This window comes from Pleurotus ostreatus (assembly GCF_014466165.1).
Source record: "Pleurotus ostreatus strain PC9 chromosome Unknown scaffold_3, whole genome shotgun sequence".
NCBI lineage: Eukaryota > Fungi > Basidiomycota > Agaricomycetes > Agaricales > Pleurotaceae > Pleurotus > Pleurotus ostreatus.
The window spans coordinates 1000334-1022828 of record NW_023503158.1 but is presented as its reverse complement, the minus strand read 5'-3'; the positions used below and the strand labels follow the sequence as shown (position 1 = coordinate 1022828).

At 51.4% G+C, this 22495-nt stretch overlaps 9 protein-coding genes and 1 non-coding gene across 10 annotated transcripts; 4 read left to right on the top strand and 6 right to left on the bottom strand.

The window, feature by feature from the left end:
• Positions 1-733: 733 nt before the first annotated feature.
• On the top strand, positions 734-1156 carry PC9H_004800 (uncharacterized protein; the record flags this gene model as incomplete). Its single annotated transcript, XM_036774381.1, has 4 exons — positions 734-763; positions 825-905; positions 954-1006; positions 1066-1156. The coding sequence occupies 4 exons, from the start codon at positions 734-736 to the stop codon at positions 1154-1156; spliced, it is 255 nt and encodes an 84-aa protein (XP_036632883.1).
• Positions 1157-1621: 465 nt separating this feature from the next.
• PC9H_004799 (uncharacterized protein) lies at positions 1622-7219 on the bottom strand (the record flags this gene model as incomplete). Its single annotated transcript, XM_036774380.1, has 10 exons — positions 1622-3007; positions 3092-3490; positions 3541-4112; positions 4161-4543; positions 4796-5420; positions 5492-5641; positions 5694-5776; positions 5839-6029; positions 6093-6266; positions 6335-7219. 10 exons carry the CDS (start codon positions 7217-7219, stop codon positions 1622-1624), a joined length of 4848 nt encoding a protein of 1615 aa, XP_036632882.1.
• A 136-nt stretch (positions 7220-7355) lies between these two features.
• PC9H_004798 lies at positions 7356-7438 on the bottom strand. Its single transcript has one exon. It is a non-coding gene; the product is annotated as a tRNA-Arg (tRNA).
• A 154-nt stretch (positions 7439-7592) lies between these two features.
• On the top strand, positions 7593-8315 carry PC9H_004797 (uncharacterized protein; the record flags this gene model as incomplete). The annotated part of the gene is made up of 3 exons (XM_036774379.1): positions 7593-7796; positions 7900-8173; positions 8230-8315. 3 exons carry the CDS (start codon positions 7593-7595, stop codon positions 8313-8315), a joined length of 564 nt encoding a protein of 187 aa, XP_036632881.1.
• A 250-nt stretch (positions 8316-8565) lies between these two features.
• On the bottom strand, positions 8566-10462 carry PC9H_004796 (uncharacterized protein; the record flags this gene model as incomplete). The annotated part of the gene is made up of 9 exons (XM_036774378.1): positions 8566-8671; positions 8727-8830; positions 8885-9031; positions 9088-9301; positions 9351-9598; positions 9652-9868; positions 9921-10013; positions 10077-10129; positions 10286-10462. 9 exons carry the CDS (start codon positions 10460-10462, stop codon positions 8566-8568), a joined length of 1359 nt encoding a protein of 452 aa, XP_036632880.1.
• A 1294-nt stretch (positions 10463-11756) lies between these two features.
• ERG2_1 (C-8 sterol isomerase) lies at positions 11757-12621 on the bottom strand (the record flags this gene model as incomplete). Its single annotated transcript, XM_036774377.1, has 3 exons — positions 11757-11890; positions 11952-12399; positions 12490-12621. 3 exons carry the CDS (start codon positions 12619-12621, stop codon positions 11757-11759), a joined length of 714 nt encoding a protein of 237 aa, XP_036632879.1.
• A 258-nt stretch (positions 12622-12879) lies between these two features.
• On the bottom strand, positions 12880-15058 carry PC9H_004794 (uncharacterized protein; the record flags this gene model as incomplete). Its single annotated transcript, XM_036774376.1, has 11 exons — positions 12880-13026; positions 13088-13205; positions 13260-13334; positions 13393-13567; positions 13617-13739; positions 13798-14202; positions 14252-14311; positions 14358-14481; positions 14537-14652; positions 14702-14797; positions 14854-15058. 11 exons carry the CDS (start codon positions 15056-15058, stop codon positions 12880-12882), a joined length of 1644 nt encoding a protein of 547 aa, XP_036632878.1.
• Positions 15059-15225: 167 nt separating this feature from the next.
• Positions 15226-15754, top strand: PC9H_004793 (uncharacterized protein; the record flags this gene model as incomplete). The annotated part of the gene is made up of 3 exons (XM_036774375.1): positions 15226-15228; positions 15391-15673; positions 15729-15754. 3 exons carry the CDS (start codon positions 15226-15228, stop codon positions 15752-15754), a joined length of 312 nt encoding a protein of 103 aa, XP_036632877.1.
• A 249-nt stretch (positions 15755-16003) lies between these two features.
• PC9H_004792 (uncharacterized protein) lies at positions 16004-18198 on the top strand (the record flags this gene model as incomplete). Its single annotated transcript, XM_036774374.1, has 9 exons — positions 16004-16438; positions 16493-16857; positions 16912-17047; positions 17101-17202; positions 17269-17353; positions 17412-17519; positions 17562-17620; positions 17682-18005; positions 18055-18198. The coding sequence occupies 9 exons, from the start codon at positions 16004-16006 to the stop codon at positions 18196-18198; spliced, it is 1758 nt and encodes a 585-aa protein (XP_036632876.1).
• A 369-nt stretch (positions 18199-18567) lies between these two features.
• On the bottom strand, positions 18568-21820 carry PC9H_004791 (uncharacterized protein; the record flags this gene model as incomplete). Its single annotated transcript, XM_036774373.1, has 7 exons — positions 18568-19494; positions 19554-20564; positions 20617-20683; positions 20736-20792; positions 20842-21646; positions 21708-21724; positions 21774-21820. 7 exons carry the CDS (start codon positions 21818-21820, stop codon positions 18568-18570), a joined length of 2931 nt encoding a protein of 976 aa, XP_036632875.1.
• Positions 21821-22495: the final 675 nt, after the last annotated feature.

Here is a 22495-nt window from a genome sequence, read left to right as displayed (position 1 = left end):
AATAATCCTTCAATATAGAGTCGTGTAATATGTGATAAATATTTACTCACAATGAAAGGTTTAAGTCAGTTGAGGATAATACTGCCGTTGCTATCTCATACTCATTACATATTGGTCACACTCGAGATAACTGGGTATGACATGCTTAACTGAGATATTCTTCAGATAGCAATCAAAATAATACCGCAGATAATATCTGATCCTGCACCCAGTGTCTGCACCAAATCACTGACCGGCCTCACGTCGTCCTCAAGGCTACCATGCCATCGCGAACAATACAAGACCCACAATAGGTATTATTGACGTAAAATGGCATGCGGCGTTACCCATTCGGTTGCCCCAAAGCCATGAATTACGGTCGAGAGAGTCCTTGTACATACAGTTTTTTGTAGGAAAGCCTTGTACTCAGTCATGAAATGTAATGGAAGGCCTGGGCGACGTTGTGCGCGCCATAGGTCCTGTTTTGTACAACAATGGTAGCTGTCGTGTAGCAAGGAGAAAAATCAGGGTTCTAATATTTTGAATTTCGGATCCCGAGCCTTGAGGCGAGCCTTGCGTTTTCTGGATGGCAGCAAACATGCGCATCTAATCTATAAAAGCTTCCGCTTCGCCTTCACTTGATCTTCACCACGACCATCGACATCTCGTATTTTCGAAATCTCCCTCTTCGAGCCTCAAGGCCTCAAGATTATCTCTGACCGCGACCACCACCGCCACAACATCGACAGCAGCAATGGCATTCGGCTCTTCTGATGATATCGTCGTGAGTGCCCTCGTCGTTATGCACTACGGTGCACCAGCGCTAATGGACATCGCCCATGAAGCTCGGGGACATCGTCGCCGTCAACCACGGCACATATGGCCGCACCGAAGGCCTCGTTATTGGATCCCACGTTGACTACGCCGTGAGTTCCATGTCCCCTCCATGCCCGCAACGTGCTGACCTTTTCTAGGGCCGACAAATCATCGAGGTCCAGCTCCAACCGGGAGAAATCTATAATGCTTGGTGCGTCCTTGTCTTTGGGCCCGAAGGCCTTGACCACGTACTCAATGACATTGAATTAGGTACCCCTCCGTAACACGCGTCAAGCGCACCATCTCCTACACCCGCCCACAAGCGAGCCGCCGCACTGTCGAGCGCCGCATCTACTGGTGATTTGACATTCCCAACGAGATGCAGTCCTCGCCGTTCGCTTGTACACCCTCCACGCACCGTCCAGAACGACACTCACGAACGACAACTGCATACGACACCCACGGGAAACGAACTCTACCTACGCTGACAGTGCTAGACTAGATATAACTTTCTCATTCCTTTACGTCCCGCGCCCATTATTATCTATCGTGTATTTGGTTTTGCTCACGAAGCCTTCACAAGAGGATTTTTGTTTATTGTTCCCGGCAGGTACCTTTCTGACAGTTTCTGGATCATTCACCGCATAATGTAACTATCCATCATTAAACCTTGAAATGTTGACGTCTTGTGGTCTAAGTAACGGAAAGCCAAAGCCTAAGTGACTCAGGTGTTAAGTACGTCTTTGAGATCGGAATAAATAAAATTAAGACTATCGATACATTATGTATATGAGAGGAGGTTGCGTTAACAAGACCATGCCCTCTATTATGCCTTCAGGCCTACAATTGGCGAAGGTGGATGATGGGGTTGCGGAGAATGTAAAGGCATCGATGATAGGTCATCCCCTAGTATCGAGGAGGACGGTGAGACCGACAGCACGGAGGATGCCAGGGAAGGTGGCTGCAATGGCCTTTTGGTTGGGAGTTTATGCGACGACGATGTATCAGCGCGGGTACTATGAGAAGTGGAGGTTGGCTCGGAAGCTTTCGCCTTTCCTTTGGTCGGACTCGTAATCGAATTCGTCGTCGGTCCGGGTGTCGTGCTAGACTCCCTCGAGCCTCCTGCATCGGAAGAAGCGGCACTGAAACTCTTGCCTCGTCCAGCAGCAACGCTTCTTATTACCCTTGGCCCCATTCCAGGCGGCGATGACCCAGGCGTCCACATCGACGCTACTCCCAACGAGCCGGACGTCCCGATCGGCACCCCATTCCCGTGGCCGTTTCCATTCTCCGTCCCCACACGCTTCGGAATTTCTTTCCCTTTCCCGTTGGCTATCCCCACCCCGACTTCACTGACCAAACTCTGCGTCGATCCGTTCCCCTCTGCAAACATCCCATTAACCATATTCAGCTGCAGCGTCCTCAACTCTGGCCTCAACGTCTCTTCTGAACTACGCGGGGAATAGCCATCTTCCCCCTCCGGCACCAACATGTGCATGTCGTTTATCGCTAGCCCCGAAGCACTGGATGACGAGTGACTGCGACGCATTGCCATGGAGGGATAAGGACTTGTATGGGCAAATCGAATACGCTCGTAGTATAGCATGAACGCGCCAGAGCCTTCGCGCAGGACGCTCTCAATGCCACATTCACGCACAGAGTCGTCCGAGATGCGAAGCCAACCCCGGCCAGGGCGATGATTTGCTGGGTCTTCGTCTGCCCACACAATCTCGTTTCGCTTGCCAAAGACTTCCTCGCTGTCCGTACTATCAGCCGACCCATTCATGCCCCGCTCTCTGCCTCCTGCAACGTCCTCGTCATCTGCCCTCGTAGCTAAGGGGTCGAGTATTGTTGGAGGAGCCCACCGTCGCTTGGCACCCTTCGGTCTTGGCTTTCGCCTAAAGCAGACATAATGTCCGAACGAGTGACTCCCATAATGGCATACCACCGCGCTCAGGCGATAGAGTACTCTTTCATGGACTTTTTCGTAGGCCGCAGGCGTGGGTGTGCGTGAGCGTGGGGGAAGGGCGAGCTGGATCGGAAGGGAGGGCGGAGGTGTCGATATCGGGCTTGACGGTGTAGTAGAAAGACAGCCTGACGTGGTGTAAGGAGTGATGTCAAGGATTTCAGGGAATTCGATGAAAGCATTGTTCTTTGACGCGTAGTGTCCGAATGAAGATCGATTGAGGTGAAGTGCAAGAACTGGGGGTGGCTATGTATCGTTTGATTCCGAGATAAGGCCAGAATGAGGAGCTTAGTCTCCACGGCCAGATGGATAAGCTGGAGAGGTACTCACCCTAGCAATCATAGCTTGTTTAGATGACGCCCGACTGACGACTTTCTCCATTCGTACGTCTTTCAGGTCATCTTCTACCCTCCCTTCCTCGAGAGCCGTCCTCACCCGTAACTCCATCTTCGCCACTTCCTTCGCCCGCCTTTTCTTTGATCCCGAAGGTTTCTTGGGCGAATTCCCATTGGCTTCCGTTAATTTGTTAAAGTGCGAGCCGGTACTCGAGCCCGGTTTAACGGCATGACTATGGGATGATGACCCGCCTTTGAGCGCTTCATCCAGGGTCTTCAGTTCAGAAATAAGTCGTCTGTGAGTGGCTACCAGGGAGCATTTACGACAGATGCAGTCGTGTAGAATCTCTAAGCGGGTGTAGTCTTCTAATAATTCCTCGAGTGAGCATCTGGGCTGTGGATTATCAAGCCAAAGAAGCAACTTGGTAAATCAGAGGAACTTACAAAGTGGGGAACGCTCAATTGCCAACTATCGAAAGCAAAATGCATGACGGCTTCCGTATATCCACACTGCATACAACTTCGTCGGTTAGCGGTTAGGCCGTCGAATACACTTTGTCTAGTCCATTCGCCCCCGCTTGTCTCTGCTTCTGGCAGCGAAGTCATGTCTCCACGTATTGACAAAGCCAGGCCGCGGTCCCGGCTTTTCTCCTTGTCCATAGCACTGATTTCATTTTTGAGTGACTCCGTGATGAGTTGGAAAAGTTCCTGTGCATCTTGATGTTCGCGTGAATGTAATAGGGTGTTCGCTTTGCCGCCGTTCGTAAGTGCTTGTATGACTTGTAGGGGACGTAGAGATGATGGTCGGGTGAGCGGGGTGTTGAGCTGGTCAAAGAGGTCCCGTAGAGCGTCTATGACCGGAGATGGCACGTCTAGCTCTACTGCCTTAGAGTGTATCCTATCTATATGCGGTTGCAGGTACGACAGTGAAGACATTGCCTGTAGAGTCGAGTTCATGAAGCAGTACGTGCCCGATATGTTGACGAGGCCAGGATAGTAATCTGCCTCCTCTGGGTCTGTATACGCCGTGAGCTGATGCTTTCGTCGCATCGCTGCACACGCACCACTTTGTATGCCATTCATGGCGATCTGCTCCGTTCTCGTTCTCGGGTGCCTCTTCTTGTGCTTTCTCTTGTCCGCGTCGGCGCCCCCGTTGCCACTCCAGCTCCAATGCCACGGAAGGCTAAGCCCAAGCGTCTCGAGGACCATTACAAACGTAGATGTCAGCAGCCCGAGCAGTCGTCGAGCCGGTGCGACAAGGTTGAGGACGATGAGGGGGAAGACGAGAAGGACGACGAGTGGTGCGAGCTGGTGGAAGAGATTTGAGGCTAATATTTCCTGGAGAGTCTCCGTGAATGAGCTGGACATGTGGTATGTCTTCAAGAGGTAAAGCGGCTCGCCAACGTCGAAGGCATGAGGAAAGCCGCGAAGGAGGGCCATGACGGGACTAACCTTCCCGTTACGTAAGCTCATACTCGACGCGCTCAGTGATAACTTTCTCATCGGCTACCTAGCGCAATGGTAGCGCGTTTGGCTTCGATTGCTGACGGCACCAAAAGGTTGCAGGTTCGAGTCCTGCGGTGGTCATTTTTGCAGACTTTTTGGTGCTTCATGTCCGTTGAACAATTATCTTTCATGATAAATTATGATGTACAGCTACTTATATTAGGATGTACTGTAAAATTCATCTCTATGAAACTCACAAGGTTGATTGCCCACCGCGATTCCTTCTCCAGAGCGAATCACAAGAACCTCCGTGCCATCCTCCCAGTCCCCGTTGACCATGTCTTCCTCGTCGCGTTCCTCCTCGTCGTCTTCAGTTACACTGTTCTTCCTTCTGCTTCCATTACTATTACCGCCCCTCGCCTTCACCCGCACACAAGGTTCCTCCGTAACCTCGTCTATGAAATGCAGATGCCCACATACACCCTCGCCGTATGGATGGGGGAACATCTCGTCGTCGTCGGGCTCAGTCGGGTCTCGCAAAAACGGGTGATTCAGCGCGTCCCTCGGTGTGATACGTCGTGTACTCTCTGGATGCAGAAGACCTTCCAGAAGACTAAATGCAAATTCGACGTCCTGTGCGTGCTCCGTCGGTGCCTTCGGTCGTAGTGACGAATCGACGGTTTTGGATTTCGATGGGGGCAAGGGGGGAGGGGGCATGGATATAGATGGGATGGCACTCGGTGGCATCATGGTATATGGGTAGTATCGGGTATTAGGTGGCGGAGGGGTAAATACGTTGGGATTTTGCTTTTCGACGAATTCTCGCCAGCTGATCCCATCTGGCGTGATAGAGGGGACATTGCTCGCAAAAGTTCGCCCTGCAAAAGGGGGAAGACAAGGTTGAGACTTAGCTGAGCACCCTTGGAATCATCTGTTCATTGGTACATACTATGAAGAGTTGCGACTTTCTCCATGCTTTTGCGGCCGATGATAACAGCGATCTCCATAAGTGCTTCGATGTCATCATTGGACTGGAACAGAGGGAATTTTCCTATCAGGAAAAACAGCAGGATCATGCCTGTTGACCAAACGTCCACGGCTATTCTGCAAATGTTATACTCGCTCAACTCAACGTCACAGTATCTGCTTACCACCGGACTGGTCACCGCATTTCATGAGGACTTCGGGTGCTCGGAACCCTCTTGTGCCCGCACGGTTGGCTTTACAGGTAGGCCTGCAAAACGGTGGAGATATGGGCTTAGATTCGAGATATCGACTATAGGGAGAACGACTAACCGAGGATCTTTTTCTGCGTACCCTACTTTGTCTGAGCTCCAAGTGCTCTTGTTTCTCGCATCCTTCTGCACACGTTTGATTTGTTCTATGTTATATTCGTTACGCAGTCGCACACGACCGTGTGGGTCGCTACGGGTAGGAGGGGTGTGCAGGCACGTATTATTTCCGTGCCCCCTTGCTGGTTCCATGCGCTATTAGAGTCACAAAAGCAAGGTCAGCGACCAGCGGCAAAAGACGAGATACGCTCCACTCACACAGGCTAATCCAAAGTCACATAGCGTGCCAACGCCCGAACGAGGGTCAAAAAGGAAATTCGCCGGCTTGACATCACGGTGAATAATCTCTCTGGCATGGATATCGCGTAGAGCACGAAGCATACACCGAAGATACGCTTTGATGGCGGGCATAGAGATCTCTCGGAAATACTCCTGCATCAACGGCGTGCACGTAGACAAGGCATCAATAGTGCACCATGGTTATAGTGAAGTGCACATACCCTGAAGTCCTCGTTCTTGTGATACGGCATAATCGCCACAACCTGATCTTTATGCCTGAAAGCAGTAATGAGCTGGGACGTATACCTGGACCCTCTACATGTCTCCATAATTGCTATCTCATTCCGTATGCGTTCTGGACTGCTAGTCACATAGATTCGTTTAATTGCGACGAAGACCCGCCCGCCAACATCTGCATTGATGTACGCGGAGGAGAGTTGAGGTATCGACGCGCGAGTTTTAGGTCCTTGCCAGGGTGTATTATCCCATTGCTCTGGGGCGAGATCAATGGCCTTATAAACAGACGAAAATGTACCCGTTCCAAGACGGTCAACGAGCTTGTAGTCGGAAGAAAGTTGGGGGACGGAAGATTCCAGTTCCTCGATTTCAGCTTCGATTTCGGCGCGTTCTTCTGGGGGTTTCAGGTGAATCGTGTCTTCTTCGTCCTCTGAGTCCTGCTCTCCGCTCAGCTTCACATCGTCGTCATCAACGTCGCTTCCCTGCGCGTCCTCTTCATCGTTGTAGTCAACCGCAGCGGGTTGCGCGTTACCCTCGTTCGGTCTTATCAGCAGCTCGTCGTCGCTCATATCCACGTCCAAGTCTACGTAGGCCGGTGGCGCGAACATCGGTTGTTTCCCTGCGCGGACAGTACTTACGCTTGACCGTCGCTGAATCATTCCGGGGAAGAGTTGGGAGATGTGCTCATGGTAGTCGTCGAGCTCCGGGGGGCGATAACTCCCATTTAAGAGGTCATCGGATGACAGGGGATCGTCGCAGCGAGCTTCTTGAGACTTCCTGTATGCGCGGTGATAGTGGGAGTTCCGGGGATCTGAAGAGCCGACCTCGAGCGGATTTGAGGAGTGGGTGGACAGCAAAACGCCGGCCATTGGAGGTGGTGGAAGAGAGGGAACCTTGCAAAGGCTAGGTCCCTTGCCTGCAGGCGCAATCGAAGTGACAGTGATCAACGCACGTGCACGTGATCGCGAGGGATATACTTCCGCGAAATGGAAAATTCTGCAAAAATGACCACCGCAGGACTCGAACCTGCAACCTTTTGGTGCCGTCAGCAATCGAAGCCAAACGCGCTACCATTGCGCTAGGTAGCCTTGTTGAAGGCTATTTTCTAGATGTTGCCAGAATCCTGGGAATCCACGTAGCAAGTCACAGCACAGCTCCCGGACGAGGCGCGTATTCAAAACGCCTCGCTTGAAGCCAAGTTCACTAATCGTATACCACCAGCTACTCTACTAATCGCCAAATATGTCGTTGAACTGGGCAATGTTAACGCCCGACCGCTCGCCGGTACCACTACCAGATGAGCTGACGATCACCGCCGTTACCTCCAACGTCGAGGTGTCCTTGAATATTCCTGATGCGCCACCCACGAGGAGCTCTTCCTCAGGAGGGTCTGGGGGTGCCAAGAAACTCAAGGAAACTGGGGCACTGTACCTCACCGATAAACGTGTACGTCCGATGTATTTATCTCCCCCTTGATTCGTTGCGCTAACCCCTGTCCTCGTCCTTGTGTGTCGATCTCGTTGCTGGATGGGCTGCGCGATGGGTGTAGTTGATCTTCATCGCACCTCCAAGTCGATCGTTCGACTCGCTTTCTATCCCCTTGCCTGCGATCCTCTCGACTCGATTTGAGCAACCGACCTTCGGAGCGAATTATCTGGGATTTGAGATCAAGCCCGCGCCCGACGGCGGTCTGACGAACGGTACACAGGCGGAGGTACGGTTCAAGGATAAAGCGATGTTCGAGTTCGTTAGTCTGTTGGAGAAGACGAGGGAGAAGGCCATCTACATGAAGAGACACGGCGCGGAGGAGGAGGAAGGTCTACGTGAGTGCCTTCGGAATACCCTTATCGCAGCGATAATTTACTAATTGTGCTTGTAGCAACATATACGTACCCAGCAGAGTCAAGTACGGTATCCTATGTCGGAGATGTACCAGTCGACAACCCACCCGGCTACGATGCTTGAACGTGGACTTGTAATCTGTATCATCTCGACAATGTAGTCCGTCGATAATCACCTAACTCACATAACGATATTGTGTATTAGCGTGCAAAGGTACTAAGGTATACAACGAAGGGCTGCTAGGTATGATACGAAGCCTTGGGGTAAAAGTTCGTCAAGGCTCCCGGTACATTATTTGGTTTGTGTCAAATGTTCATGAGAAGTCCAAGCGTTCTTGTCAAGATCAAAACGAAAGTGTTCGCAGTCCAAACGTTTACGCGTATTGGAGGAAATCAGCGAAGTTGCCGTAGGGCACTTCTCCACTTGGGAACGCTGTCCATGTCTGGATAGTGGTCCACTTGCCAATGACATATGCGACACTGCGGCATCAGTCAATATTAGACCAATAACCTATGAGGAGATGACAGAACGTACTCAGGCCATGAGGGGTTGGGAAGAGTCGACAAAGCGCCATAGTACGAATCGATATAATTCTGCTGATTGACGAAGCCGTCTCCGAACGCGAGTGCGTTAAATACCTAGATCGCAACAGGTGAGGTCATGATCGGGTGGCACTAGGACAAGACACTTACAGACGAGCTCAACCGAGGGTAAGCACGGGGATTGCTTTGTGTATTCTTGGCACATCCAACAGCCTCACCGAAGGCATTGATACCGCCCTCCTTGCAGGTTGCAGCCAATACACAGTTGATGTTCGTGTACGGGTTCGTGAGGACGTTCTACGAGATGATCAGGTGAAAAGGGAAGTTCGCGAGGAAGGGATGGAGGAACATACAGGGGAGGCAACACAAGCTTGGAAGAGTTGCTCGCAGCTTGCATTGGGATCAGGGGTGCATTGAGAACCGCCAGTACAGGTGGTGGAAGTAAGCTTGGTGAAGGAGTAGCGCAGAAGGTCGGAAAGATTGGCTCTAGGCACGATGTTTGTGGTGCAGAAGTTGGTCCACGCGACGATGAGAGACCAACGACCAGACAAAGGCGTCGCGGAGCCACTGAAATAGAGTAAGTTATCATTCAAACACTGAACCACGGTGCACGTACGGAGCTCGGGTGCCGAACCTGCTCATTTGCTCGACGATGAAATCGGAAAAGGCGGAAAACGAGATCGAGCTGGGGAGAATGGAGGAGGTCAAGGCAGGGACGGCTGTCGAGACAGGAGCCTGGACGCCTCTGTTGAACTCGAAGTTGTTGCGGCATGTCACAGCCTGGAGGAAAGAGTTGACACCGTCTTCCCAGCACAAGGCGCCTGCAACGCATTCAGGAATGGAGAACGGATTCGATACGGCATTCTGAGACTAAGGTTAGCAGGCGCTAAGGATAGCTAAAGGAGGATATAACTGACATCGTTGTGGGCACAGCTGACGGCGAGATCAATGCAGTACGAGACAAATGTCGAGGGGCAGTTGACCATCAGGCCGCAGGTTGTCTGGGGCCCGCGAACAGTGCTTGACCACTGGAACCAATCAAGGAAGTTGCCTTTGGGGATGCTTGCGTTGTCGCAGGTATCAGTCCAGGCTGCCATGATGTCAAAGGCCTCGCGGATCAAAGCAAGATCAACGCTGTAGCAGTTCGTCAGTATTTGATCAGAGGCGGGAATGTGAGGAAACGCACAGTTTGTCTGTGTTGGGATTGGCGGCATGAACTTGGGCAGTATACCAAGCACGATACGAAGGCAGGGTGACTTGGCCATTAGTACCAGCGATTCTGTTGTAGACCTAGAAAAACTACGTGAGCAGCAGTTCGGATCAGATGTCGTGCAATACATACCGCATCGCTGAGACGGGGAGAAGTAGCAGATCGAGGATTGTTGGAAGACGGTCCTGACAAACGACAGAAGACATTGCCTAGGAAACTGTCTACATTGATGGGGTAGCAAGAAGCTGCTGCTACACAGATGTCGCTACTAAAAGGGTCCGTGGGGGAAGGCTGCCAGACTGTTAGTCTCGAGAGATATTTCGAAACAGCGAACAACGTACGCGGGACTCTACACAAGCCGTGAATAGGGCTTCACAGCTTGCGTCGGCGGGGAGGATCCCACACGCGCCTGGGGAAGAGTTGATGGGAGGGAAGCCTCCAGCTGCGATAACTGGGGTGGTGATCAGCCCTAAGGCGATCGAGAGGGTGGCGACCAGAGAATTGGGCGTCGACAACATGATGAACGAAGTTTGTTGCGAGTTTGGAAGTAATCCAATGGACGGAGCATCACAGGTATTTTTGACGCGTATATATACTCGATAGGTCTCCAGCAGGGCTGGAATCAGGTTCGCCGTCGCATGGCCTCGCAGTGGTCTCAGATGACCCCCTCCATCAATCCTCCATCGAGCCTCTACCGTCGGGACCACTCTGGCGGGCGATACTGACCGTCAAACTTCAGAAACTTCCACGCGCCGGCGCATCAGCCCATCGGGTCTCGACCCACCGACCTTACCGCCGATTCACTGTCGTGAAGGATGATGGCAGGTTCATACGACCGTGCAATATCTAGTCAAAGATCCGAATTTGCGCCAGTATGAACGGGCAGTTAACGCCACGCCAAGATCATTTCGGAACCCAATTGGCCAGGCCGCTTCAACAACGTTCAGCCAATGGTTGAGGCTGTAAGCCATGCATGGGCTAGACAGTATTTTCCAGCTCGAGGCCGCTCATCTTGCAGTACCTCGCCAAATCCCAACACACGTGTAAGTATAGCTCGTCTACAGACCCCCACAGCCCATCGATGAGTACATACCTCGGAGGAGACGACCTATTGGCACGTGTTGAGCGGAGAACTTGCGGAAAGCTGTTTTTTAAAAATCGGTGCGTTTCAGAGGCAAGCACATTGTCAGTCGGAACAGAAAACGACCGTAGCCGTAGCCGATGGGGGCGAAACGGACGAATGAATCCGGATTCCCGCCGCTGCGAGTTGAGCGCAGACGAGTGTGTTACGAAATCAAAGTGACATACTTTCCTAGAGCGTGGAATAAGTACGACTGACTGAGGCTCCATCGAGCACAACGGCTGACTAGAAGGCATACCTTGGCTACGTCTACGAATGTTTCAACCTTTGTAAGGAACAACCAGAACCGGCCTCGAGGACTGCTTTCTCTTGGTCGTCTAAGGTCTCCTCTAGACCTATATCAAAAGTCTAAGACCCCCTGTGTTCAGGTCGGTCGGTATATACTGATTGTTTCGTCGAGGTCCTCCCTGCCCCAAGTTGTGAGCCAAACGATTGGATGGATAAATCAACTGGAACCGATGCGCGACACATCCAACTAGATTTCGGAGGGCTTACCAGTGTCGATATTTATACTACGACGGTCCAATGAAGACTGATTGACATTCTTCTGGTTTGCCCCCAGTCAACTAGACCAACTTATATCTATGATTATGCCGCCGGCATAACTAAGCTACATGTACGCATAACTTGAGTGTTAGATAGAGCATGGCGAATAAAAATGCAATAAATCATTATATCTTGCCAATAAGTAAGTTCTTGATCATCTCCCTCCCTGTCGCGCGGACCGTGTCGTATACACTTATGTAGTCCATCGTTGATGAGATTGCGTCAGCAAAGCCGAAGGGCAACATGAGCGGGATCCATCCTGATCGAATAAAGGAGTAAGTGGCATGCACGACTTGAGTAACAGAGCAATATCCACTGACCTCGAGCATATTCAAGAGCAAAGCATCCCTTGTGCATCTTATACTGCTTCCTCACACCTCTCGGCATCAAATGGACACTCCCCGCTGTGTACACCTCCTTCTCAAAGCTACCCAGGGTGTAGGCCCACTGCTCGCCAGAGAGGATATGGAAGTAATCATCCGCAGTATGTATCCCAGAATGCCCCTCCGTGCCCAGAGGCGTGCCGAAAACGATGAGGTACTCAGTGATGCTTGCGTGAATGATATACATCCCGCCCATGGCACCTCCAGCATTGTTGAAGACCCACTCGCGCTCGTTGGGGTTGATGCGAATTTGGGAGCTGGGGTATTCGGCCGTGAGGTTAGAGACTATGTGGTGCACCATTGCGCCTGTATCGTCCGGATGGGCAGCTATGGCATCCTGTGCGAGCGCATGCAGTTTGCTAGGCTCGAAGACATACCACCGATCCTAAAGTTAGCCAAAACGAAAAAGAAAACCGTAGGACTGTTTCAGCAAGTCTGTGTGCACGCAAGACGCGTAAAAACGACGCGAACTGACCTTGATGGTGTCCAGCCAACCACAGAACGCGAGGAACAGAGCCAGTATGACGACTCGAGTCGCCCATTTCATAATTGGGTCGCGGCGCTCCTCTGTGCTTTTTTTGGCCCCAGACTTTTTGGTTGAAGACATGGCAGTCGTGGATGAAATATGGGAAGCGTCGCGTCGTGATGGTGAAGAAGCAAAATGTCTGTTTATACTTATAAGAACATTTCGAAGTCGAACCACTTGCAAAAATCTTTCGACCAGTTTGGTAATTCATGGACCGATCGTGTCAAGGATCATATATTTGTTTGCCAAGGACTAACATCATCAGAGCAGAAAGTATAAATATTCAGACATTGTGGTCGTAAACAAACTTTCTACCAAATGTCAATAACCATGGAGAACTCAGAGTTCTTCCCTCCCTGCGCTTTTACCATTCTCGGGTTCCAACGGCAGGCAGAGAGCGGGGGTCGTCACAGTGAATTGATATTCACACTTCTCTAGCTCGATGATGCTCTGAATAGCATTTTCAAGCCCACACGAAAGCTCAAGCTACGGAGAACAGAAGCCGTTCATCCACCCGCAAAGAGTCGGACAGTGAGAAACGACTTACAATGACGTTTCGTTCCGGACCGTTCCAGCAGCGGGTGCCATGCTTGTATGTTTGCTTCGAGTAGAAACCTGGAGAGCCGAGTGGGACGTCGCTGTTAGGATTCCAGGATTGGAATTTTCTAGCAAATAGGCGGTTCAGAATGGAATAGCAGGCGGGGGGGCGAGTGATTTACCCTAGGCTGAATGTGCTACCACCGTGGTTGGGCTTCTGCTTCGCTTCGCCAAAGAGACAGACCTCGTATGTATACCTGAAAGTGGAAGGTTTAGTATAATTGAAAAGGTCGACCGAGTACGCGCACAACTCACTCTCCGGTGTCCTTCTCCAAACATGTTCCGTCAAGCTTCTTCCACTCGCCTTCAGCACCGAAGCCTTCGGGATTGAAGATGTCTTCCATGTCCTCCTTTGCACGCTCCTGGTCGCGCTTGAGGTCGTTGAGCTTGTTCTCTGCATCCGTCAAAGCCTGGCGAGCTTTCGAAGAATCTGTAGTGGTTGTGAGCGCACGAATGCGATGCAAATCGAAGGAACAAACCAGCAGCAGCATCTGGTGAAGGTTTCACGATACCCAATTTCTCTAGCAACGAGATGACTGCGTCCTTCCATTCTTCGTATTGTGGATAAATGGAGTCAGGAATGTAGGATGCTAGATCAAACACTTGGTTAGATTAATGTAAGCTGAAATCAGCAGAGGAGTTACGCGAAATACCACTTACAAACTGATTCCGAAGCAGGGGTTTGAACATGTTCGTCATGCTCTAACAAAAGGGAGACGTAGTCAGTGTTCAGCAGTGGGTCAAGGTTTTTCTCCAAGTCCTCCTCCGACCACATCCCATCTTCGAGCACCTCTGCGACATTTTCGTCCGTCACCTCTTTCACCTCCCCATCGCCTTCGGCTTCACTGTCCTCTTTACCGACATCATTGATATGAGGGAGACCGGCAAGGTATTCCCAGCCACGAACGGCTTCCAGGACGGCCATATCCTGATAGTTCGGGTTGTATCCTTTGCGAAGTGCATCCAGAATGTCACCCAGTGCCTTCTCACGTTCCAAGTGTTTCTTATGTTCGCGCTGCAGAGATTTGAGGGCGTTGGAGTGTTTGACAATCGACAGGTAAAGAGCTGCATTGCTTCAGACAAAGCATGCCGTTGACAAGACTGAGCTGCTTACGAGACTCTTTCTTGTGCTCGAGAGCCGCGGCAGATATAGATTCAGTCCGCTCAGCGATATCTACAGCATGTTAGAACGTCGTTTGTTGGTGATTAGTATTTCTCACCTCTCAGGCGTTCTACTTCCTTCTCCTGAAGGGCAATTTCCTGGACGTTAGATTGCAACAATAACTCTAGACGTTTCTTCTCTTTATGGGCGTAGGCGATATAAGTAGATCGTATTTTGGCGCCCTGTATAGCGCATGAAATCCCGAGGCCGCAAGGAACAGCTTGGAATATATCTTACGGTTTTCCGCAATTTACGTTCAGCGTCGCGTTTCGTTCTGTACGCTTCTCCGATCTCCTTGCATCTGTTCGGACATACGCCAGGGAGCTCGTCAGAGCCGTCACAGCACGCAGCCTCTGCCTAACAGATAAGTCAGGAGACAAAGTGATACACAGAAGTACCTACCGCAGAGACCATCGTTCACTTGCCATGAAGGAATAGTTGAACCAATGTGACCGTCATTTCGGCAATAGAAGGTGCTATTCGCGCAAGCACTAGTGCCTATGATATTGGCAAGATTCAGCAGCAACCCACAGATATTGATGGCTCCAGCGCACCAGGTTCATCGCTGCCGTCCTTGCAGTCGCAATAGTCATCATTGACCGCCTTCCATGATATTTGTTTCGAGCCGTCTAGACACGACCATTTGTCTCCGGAAGGAGGGGCATATTTCGACAGTAGCCCCGGCGCGACTCCAGTCGTTTTGTCGCTGCTCGCGAGGGCTGGCACTGTTAGCGGCAGGAGCAGCAGCAAGGGTATCATTGAGGAAGATATTGACGTGTTCAACTGAGGGCGGTCCGACAGTGAATGATCGGCGTGACTTTGCTCTTGTTTGGTTCAGACGATGTTGCACTGTGGGAACGCTAAGATTGACTAGGCGGAAGCGGCGCAATCGAGCACCTCAGCCCATCGACGACAGGTCCCACAACATGGTATGTCCAGTATCGCCCTCGGTGCTGCTGCTGTCGACTCGGAGGGTACATTTCTGCGATGCTGGCATACTTCTAGCTCGATTGGAATCTGCCCGTCGGTGGATGCAGCAGCTCGAGATTAGATGTCCCTCATACGGCTTACTGATCGTCTTTCTTTCGTAGGCCAAAGCAAAAGCCCCTACATCATCGGGCGGTGGAAAAGCCGCAAAGAAGAAGAAGTGGTCTAAGGGAAAGGTCAAGGACAAGGCCCAGCACGCTATCACCCTCGACAAGGCATTGTTCGACCGTATCATTAAGGAGGTCCCGACCTTCAAATTCATCAGCCAAAGTATCCTCATCGAGCGATTGAAAATCAATGGCAGTCTGGCACGCATTGCTATCAGACATCTGGAGAAGGATGGCCAAATAAAGCGCATTGTGCACCACTCCGCCCAGCTCGTATACTGTGAGTCATTCCGCGACCCCCTCATAAGTTGTCCTGGTCTTAACAAAGTCTTCAGCACGAACAACGGCTGGTACGGATTGAAAGATCGTCGTTTTCATCATTCGTCAATTATGCACATGTTCATGTAATCCAGCGCACTCCAATTTATGCCCTACATCCATCTCCAGAATTCCTCTTCAGTATTTCAGTAAGAGTTTGATACCAATCTGGTCCGAGGTATCCCGCATCCGCATCCTCTGAGCTAACCCCACGCTGACTTACAAATTCGCTAAACGACTTCATGAGCTGGCTATAAATTTCTCAGGAATTCCATCAACCACAATCCCAATCATGAGCACCACTGGCTACTATATTGGCGTCGACGTCGGCACAGGATCGGTCAGAGCTTGTCTAGTTAACAAGCAGGGTAAGACGATCGCATCGTCGACACAGGATATTCAGACCTTTCGCGATCACACCGATCACCGAATCTTCGAACAGTCAACCACCGACATATGGTCTTGCATATCCAAAGTAGTCAGAAATGTTGTACAAACGTCTGGCGTCGCACCACCTGATATCAAGGGTATTGGCTTTGATGCTACTTGCTCTCTGGCTGTCACGGACGAGGGAGGGCAGCCTGTCGTAATCACCAACGGATCGGAACTAGGCCGAACTGGAGAACGGAATATCATTCTATGGGCAGACCACCGAGCAGAGGCAGAGGCAGAATTGATCAACCAGACTGGTTCTCTCGTCCTCGATTATGTCGGAGGCACAATGAGTGTACGTCTCCCCTTACTTGCCCATCAGTTCTCTTGATACTGATCATCCTCAAAGTTAGAAATGGAAGTGCCCAAGGTTTTATGGCTCAAGCGCAATATGCCCGCCGACCTGTTCTCTCGTTGCCAATTCTTCGACCTCCCAGATTATCTCACGTATCGGGCAACTGCCCACCCGGCACGGTCATGCTGCTCGCTGACGTGCAAGTGTTCGTATGTTCCGGAGAAAGGGTGGCAGACCGATTTCTTCGAGAAGGTGGGATTAGGCGAACTAGAGGGAAAGGGATATAGGCAGATTGGGGAGGCGCTCCGATCAACCGTTCTCAACGCAGGTGTGCCAGTTGGAAACGGATTGACGAAGGAAGCCGCTGATGATCTTTGGCTTGTGGAGGGTACGCCAGTGGGCAGCGGTTTAATAGATGCGTGAGTCCTCGTAGCAGCAACCGTTCGACTACAGATTCACAATCGCCGACTCAGATATGCAGGCTGGCTGGGGACCGTTGGTGCTAAATACAAAGTGGATGGTGCATTGTCAAAAGATATGCCTTCCATTGAAGAATCTTATCATCGGCTCGCTGCTGTCGCTGGCACAAGCACATGTCATCTTGTCCAGGTATTATATCGCCCAAAAATGATGACAATGTCCAATTAACGAACGATCTCCAGAGTCCGAATGGAATTTTCGTGCCCGGCGTATGGGGTCCGTATAAGGATGCCGTTTTCCGTGGCTGGTGGATGAACGAAGGTGGTCAATCTTCCACCGGTCAAGTAACTCCTCCCCTTCCTCAATTATTCCTCGAAGTATAAGTATATTCATCAGATCTCATTCCCTAGCTCATTGACTTCATCCTAACAACGCACCCTGCCTATTCCAAGCTCGTGGAGACCGCGAAAGCCAAACAGACGGACATTCATACATGTATCGAACCTCCTTCAATGATACCCCTAATACTTCTGCTAACTTCCCTTCGTTGCAGTATTGAAAGATTTGTTAGAGGAGTTGCGCGTTCAGCAGAACGTCGACAGCTATCAAGATCTCACCAGAGATTTACATTACTACCCCGACTTTCATGGCAAGTGTGGTTGTATGTCGTTCTTGGTAAGATTAATAACCCATAGCTCGACAGGCAACAGATCACCAATAGCCGACCCTCGAATGCGAGGGTCCATTGTAGGCCTTGACCTGGTATGTGGCGTTCAGCGACTTGGGATATTTCAAGTACATATACTAACGTGGCATGACATAGGGCACTTCCATCCAAGACCTCGCTCTGAAATATTACGCAGTGCTTACCGCGATCGCGCTTCAAACACGACATATCATCTCCACTCTAAACAAACACGGCCACTCCATCACCTCTATCTACATGAGCGGCGGTCAGGCAAGAAACCTGACCCTCATGCAGCTATTTGCGGATGTATGCGATATGCCCGTCGTTCTTCCGTTCGACCATGCAGGAGCCGTTGTTTTAGGAGCGGCGATGCTGGGTAGAGTGGCAGAGGAGGCCTCTAAGGTCGGCGCCTCCGAAATGGGAGAGAAAGAACAGCAGGAGTTGTTGTGGAAGATCATGGTAAGCTTCTCCTCGATATAGCAGTTTGTTTTATTGAACGTGATGACAGGTCGAGATGACCCCTCCGGGAACAAGGATGCTGCCCTCTGCAGCACCAAGGGTGAAGAGGCTTCTGCAAGTTAAATACGATATCTTCCTCGAATCTATTGATATCCAGAAAAGATGGCGGAAAGCTATCGCCGACGTCCAATAGTCCCTCGCAGTTAAGGCGAAACCAAGTACTTACATTGATTTGCGTGCATTCGGAACACTTCCTCCATCCTTTGAGCATGTAAAAAAAAGAAATCATTGTTATGTAAACATAAATTATACATACAGCTTAACCTCCCAAGGCCAATAAGCAGATTATTCCAACAATCTTAAAGCGTTGGTAGAGAAATATAACATGGCTAACAAAACGGAAGTGGATGTGGCTAGCTTTTCATACTTTAGTAACATGTACGGGATGGAAAGAAAATGGTCATAAACCTAGTGGTACCGTAGAAGTCAGTCAAGGCGATAGCGAAATGCGAAGAAAACAGATAGCGGAGTAGAGGCTTGACGGGAGGACGTCTTACTCATACTATTGCGGCCAGTCCAGAAGATTGTTAAAGTCCGAGGGAACAACCATCCCAGACTCAGGCTGGGGATTCGAATTTTGAGGACCGGGAGTGCCAGACATATGTCGAATTGCCTGGGGATGCTCCCCTCCAGGCGATGACGCGAATGGGTATCCTCCTTGCTGTTGAGACCAGTTTTGTTGCTGTATTGACGGCGAGCCAGCACCACCATAACCACCCTGGTTGCCCATCCCCTGCTGTTGCTGCATCTGGTTTTGTTGCCATGCAGCTTGCGACTGCTGCCCGAATCCGATGGGACTCTGGGCAGCTATCCGATTCGCCTGTTGTGCCTGTTGCGCCATCAACATCCTTTGATAATCCTCCTGCCCCATGCTTGGGCCCCGTGTCGGTACTCGAGGCGTCATTGGAGATGGCGCATTGTCCGACGGCGACCTCGCACTCCTCGCTATACCGGGAATACCATTATTCGACCGGAGGGAAGAGATATCCGGCATATTTCCGGACATAGGCGATCCTATCGTTGGTGATGTCGCTTGTCCTTGCTGGCCCATCTGCTGACGCATCCGCTCCTGCTGCTGTAACGCCAACATCATAGTATGGTTATTCCCTCCAGCCCCGCCGCCGCCGCCTGCCCTAGCCTGTTGTTGGAGCAAATAAAGCTGCCGCTGTTGGGCAGAAACATTGCTCATATTCATGCCTTGAGATAATTGTATTCGCGGGTCCATGCCACCTTGTCCCATGTTTCCGCTGCCAGTCGGGAACCCAGCTCCCTGGGCGCCCTGTGGTATTGACGGTGAATTGGCAACAGGTGAAACGGGGCTCATATTAGCTTGGCCTTGAAATTGCTGTCCGCTCATGCTGGCAGTAGGCGACATCCCACCACTAGCGTTGGCCATATTCGCTCTCTCTCTTTGCTGTTGAATAACGTTCTATAGCAAGATGACATCAATAAAAAAATGCACATGTGATCTAATGGAAAGGAGCGTACCTGGGCGACCATCATTTTCTGCAGTTGGGCTTGAAGAGGTAGTTGAGCGAAGCCTTGCACGTTCCTGATCATATAATTCACGAATGGATGATTTGGCGTCTGTAGCATTTGGTACATCGCCTGGAAGTTTTGTTGGCTCATACCGCCGCCGCTTTGCGAGTGTGCCTGCTGTGGTGCATTTCCGCCTCCCATGTTCATGCTCATCGTGTTGCCGGACCCGTTGGGGTTCGCGCCGGGGCTGGATACACCAGGAACGTTGTTCATAGCAGCATTCGGCATCTGACCACCCATCTGGTTGTTTGGCATTCCGGAGGATGACGATGGGGACATCTGTCGCGACTGCTGCTGCTGCTGAAGTTGTAACTGCTGAGCGGCTCGTATCTGGGCCTGCCTGGCTCGATCCCTGTTGGTAGCGGCTAATTGGGCCTCAGCCGTATTCACAAGATTGGTCCCTAAAGGGCCCATGGGGAAAGGGGCAGGCGAGCCTCCTTGACCCCCACCCCCACTTACACCGTTGGGCATACCCAGACCTAGTTGCGCTTGGTTGGGTGTGGTGGGAGTACCGTTGGCCTGGTTCATATACATATTGTTGCCTATGTTTCCGGCGCTTGTCGGGCCCATGTTATTGTGGGAGGGAGTGCTTGGGACGGGCGACGGAGAAACAGCGCCGAAGTTAGGCTTGCTTTCTCCGGTATCTCTGCGCTTGATACTCGTCGGTTCGCTGGGTGTGTGCGCATCATGCGGACGGTCGCGTTTGAGGTGATTGACTGAGGGATTGGGTGTGCCGGGTGTACCGGGCATGGGATTCGTTAGCGCGGGAGTAGAGGGAGGGACGGGCGTAGAGAGAGCAGATGATGCATTGACGGAGGAGAGAACCGCTTGTTGCCGGCGGGCCATCTCTTTTGCAAACACAGAAGGAAGGTCAGAATACAGCTGGCGTATGCGCTCATTGGGGGCGAAGTCCACGGGTGAAGGCGGGTCCATCATGGGTAGAGAAATCTGGCTATGATTCTGTGAAATGTCTATCAGCATCCGCACGGAGAAGGGGGCTATATGTGCATACGCCTTGTCTACTTTGATCGGCGGCCGCAGCGAGCCAAGCAAGATTTGATTGAAGGCGAGCGCAGTACCTGTAGGCGAGGAGTGTCAGCGAAAGAACGTCTGATGGAATGGGGGACTGACTGTGAAGGAATTGGATCCGCCATGGGCATCCCACGGGTTTGAAATTCCATGAAAACTCTGCACAAGGTTTAGTACTGATGATGGAATGAGCTGAGACCACACGCACTTAAGTAGCTCAACATTCAACCCCAACACAGCGACAACCTTCGGGTCGCTTGCCTGTGGTACGGTGGACGTTGGACTAGGAGCAACAGGAGAGGGTAGTACTGAATGAGAGTCGTTCGTTGTCGCCGAGTCCTTATTCCATGCTGAAGCCGCATTTACATCCCCAGGCGTCGAACCTCCACCTCTCCCAGACCCCTTCCCACTCTGAGCTCCTTCCGGCGGTTTTGTCTCCTTCGAATCCACACCATTGGCCTCACCCGTCTGCGCGCCTGCCGACTCTTCCTGCATGCCTTCCTTCAAATTGTCGGCGGAAGGGTCAGCATCGTCCTCCTGGTCTGGAGGCTCGCTGAGGGGAGTCGATTGGCGTGATGATTGTTCCAGACCAGTCTTTATCGCTACCAAAGAAGGTTTTTCGCTGGCAGCCTCGTCGTCTTCCTTAGACGTCGGGGCAGGAGCCGGTGAGCCTGTGGCCTCGTTGTGCGTAGTCTGCGGTGACCCTGCTTCAGGCAGCGGTGATAGTGATGAACTGCGGTCGTCCCCGGGTGGCGATGGCACGCCCGTACTGCCGTCCTGAGGATTTGTTGTTGACGGTGGTTGTGGAGGAGATGTATGTGATTCGGCTGGGTCAGATTCGGCTGGGTCAGATGATTGAGTTATTGATTGTGGATTTGTCTCTGGCTGTTGCTGCTGTGCGGAGAAATTGCTGGCGGGCTTTGAGTTAGGGGAATCTGATAAGAATGAGTCTGGATTGAAGCTGCTGTCATCATGAGGGGGAAGGCCGTCCCAAGCAGGCAGAATTTTGTGATCTAGGAAATATCAAGTCAGCGCCGTAGCCAAGGGAATTCAAGGGGAAGCGGTATGATTTACGTTCCAGGTGAATCATCCTGTATATTCGGTCAGCTCGCCAGTTTACCGCGTCGCTGGGGAACTCACTGGGCGTTGTGCTCGTCGCTGTGCTCGTCGTCGTTGGCAATCTGCATGCAGCTAAGCGCGTCAAGCAGAACGTGGGACTCTGCACGTGAAGCAAGATTCCCGCCGCGCTCAGCGTCAACAACAGCGGAGCCAGTGCAATATCCTGCTCCTCCTGGTACCTAGACTTGAACCTGGTCATTTCCATCATGCTGTATCTCGCGACATCGCCGATCCGGAGGCGTGGTCAGAAAGTCTGGCTCCCATACCCCCGCGCACCCATTTAACCTCTATTTCGAGCATGCTGATCTCCCTCTCTCACACACGACTAGGCCCTTCTGATCCATGCGTTGATCTGTACATGTAATACCATACCGCAGCCACTCTGGCTTCGCACCTGGCCCAAATTCTGTCACGGTAAACATCTCGTTATCAATCTATTCAAACTTCAAGTTCCGCGTACCGCACCGGAAACATGGCCAGGGACGAGGATTCTCAGTCCACGACGAATTTAGACACGCAGGAAGGGGGGAAGGAATGCAACGTAGGATCAATCTGTTCCTCGCGCCCTTTTATCTTGCATCCTGACCTGGATGTGAATTCATCACCTGGCCCGTTCCGGTACTGCATGGCCATAAATTGCGAGCTATCTCATATCTCCATATCGCTAGTCGGCCATTGGCCCATCTTAGTCCTGTAAGCCCCTCTCTGACAGAGAATCGCACTTTACTCTACATTTGGCGTCT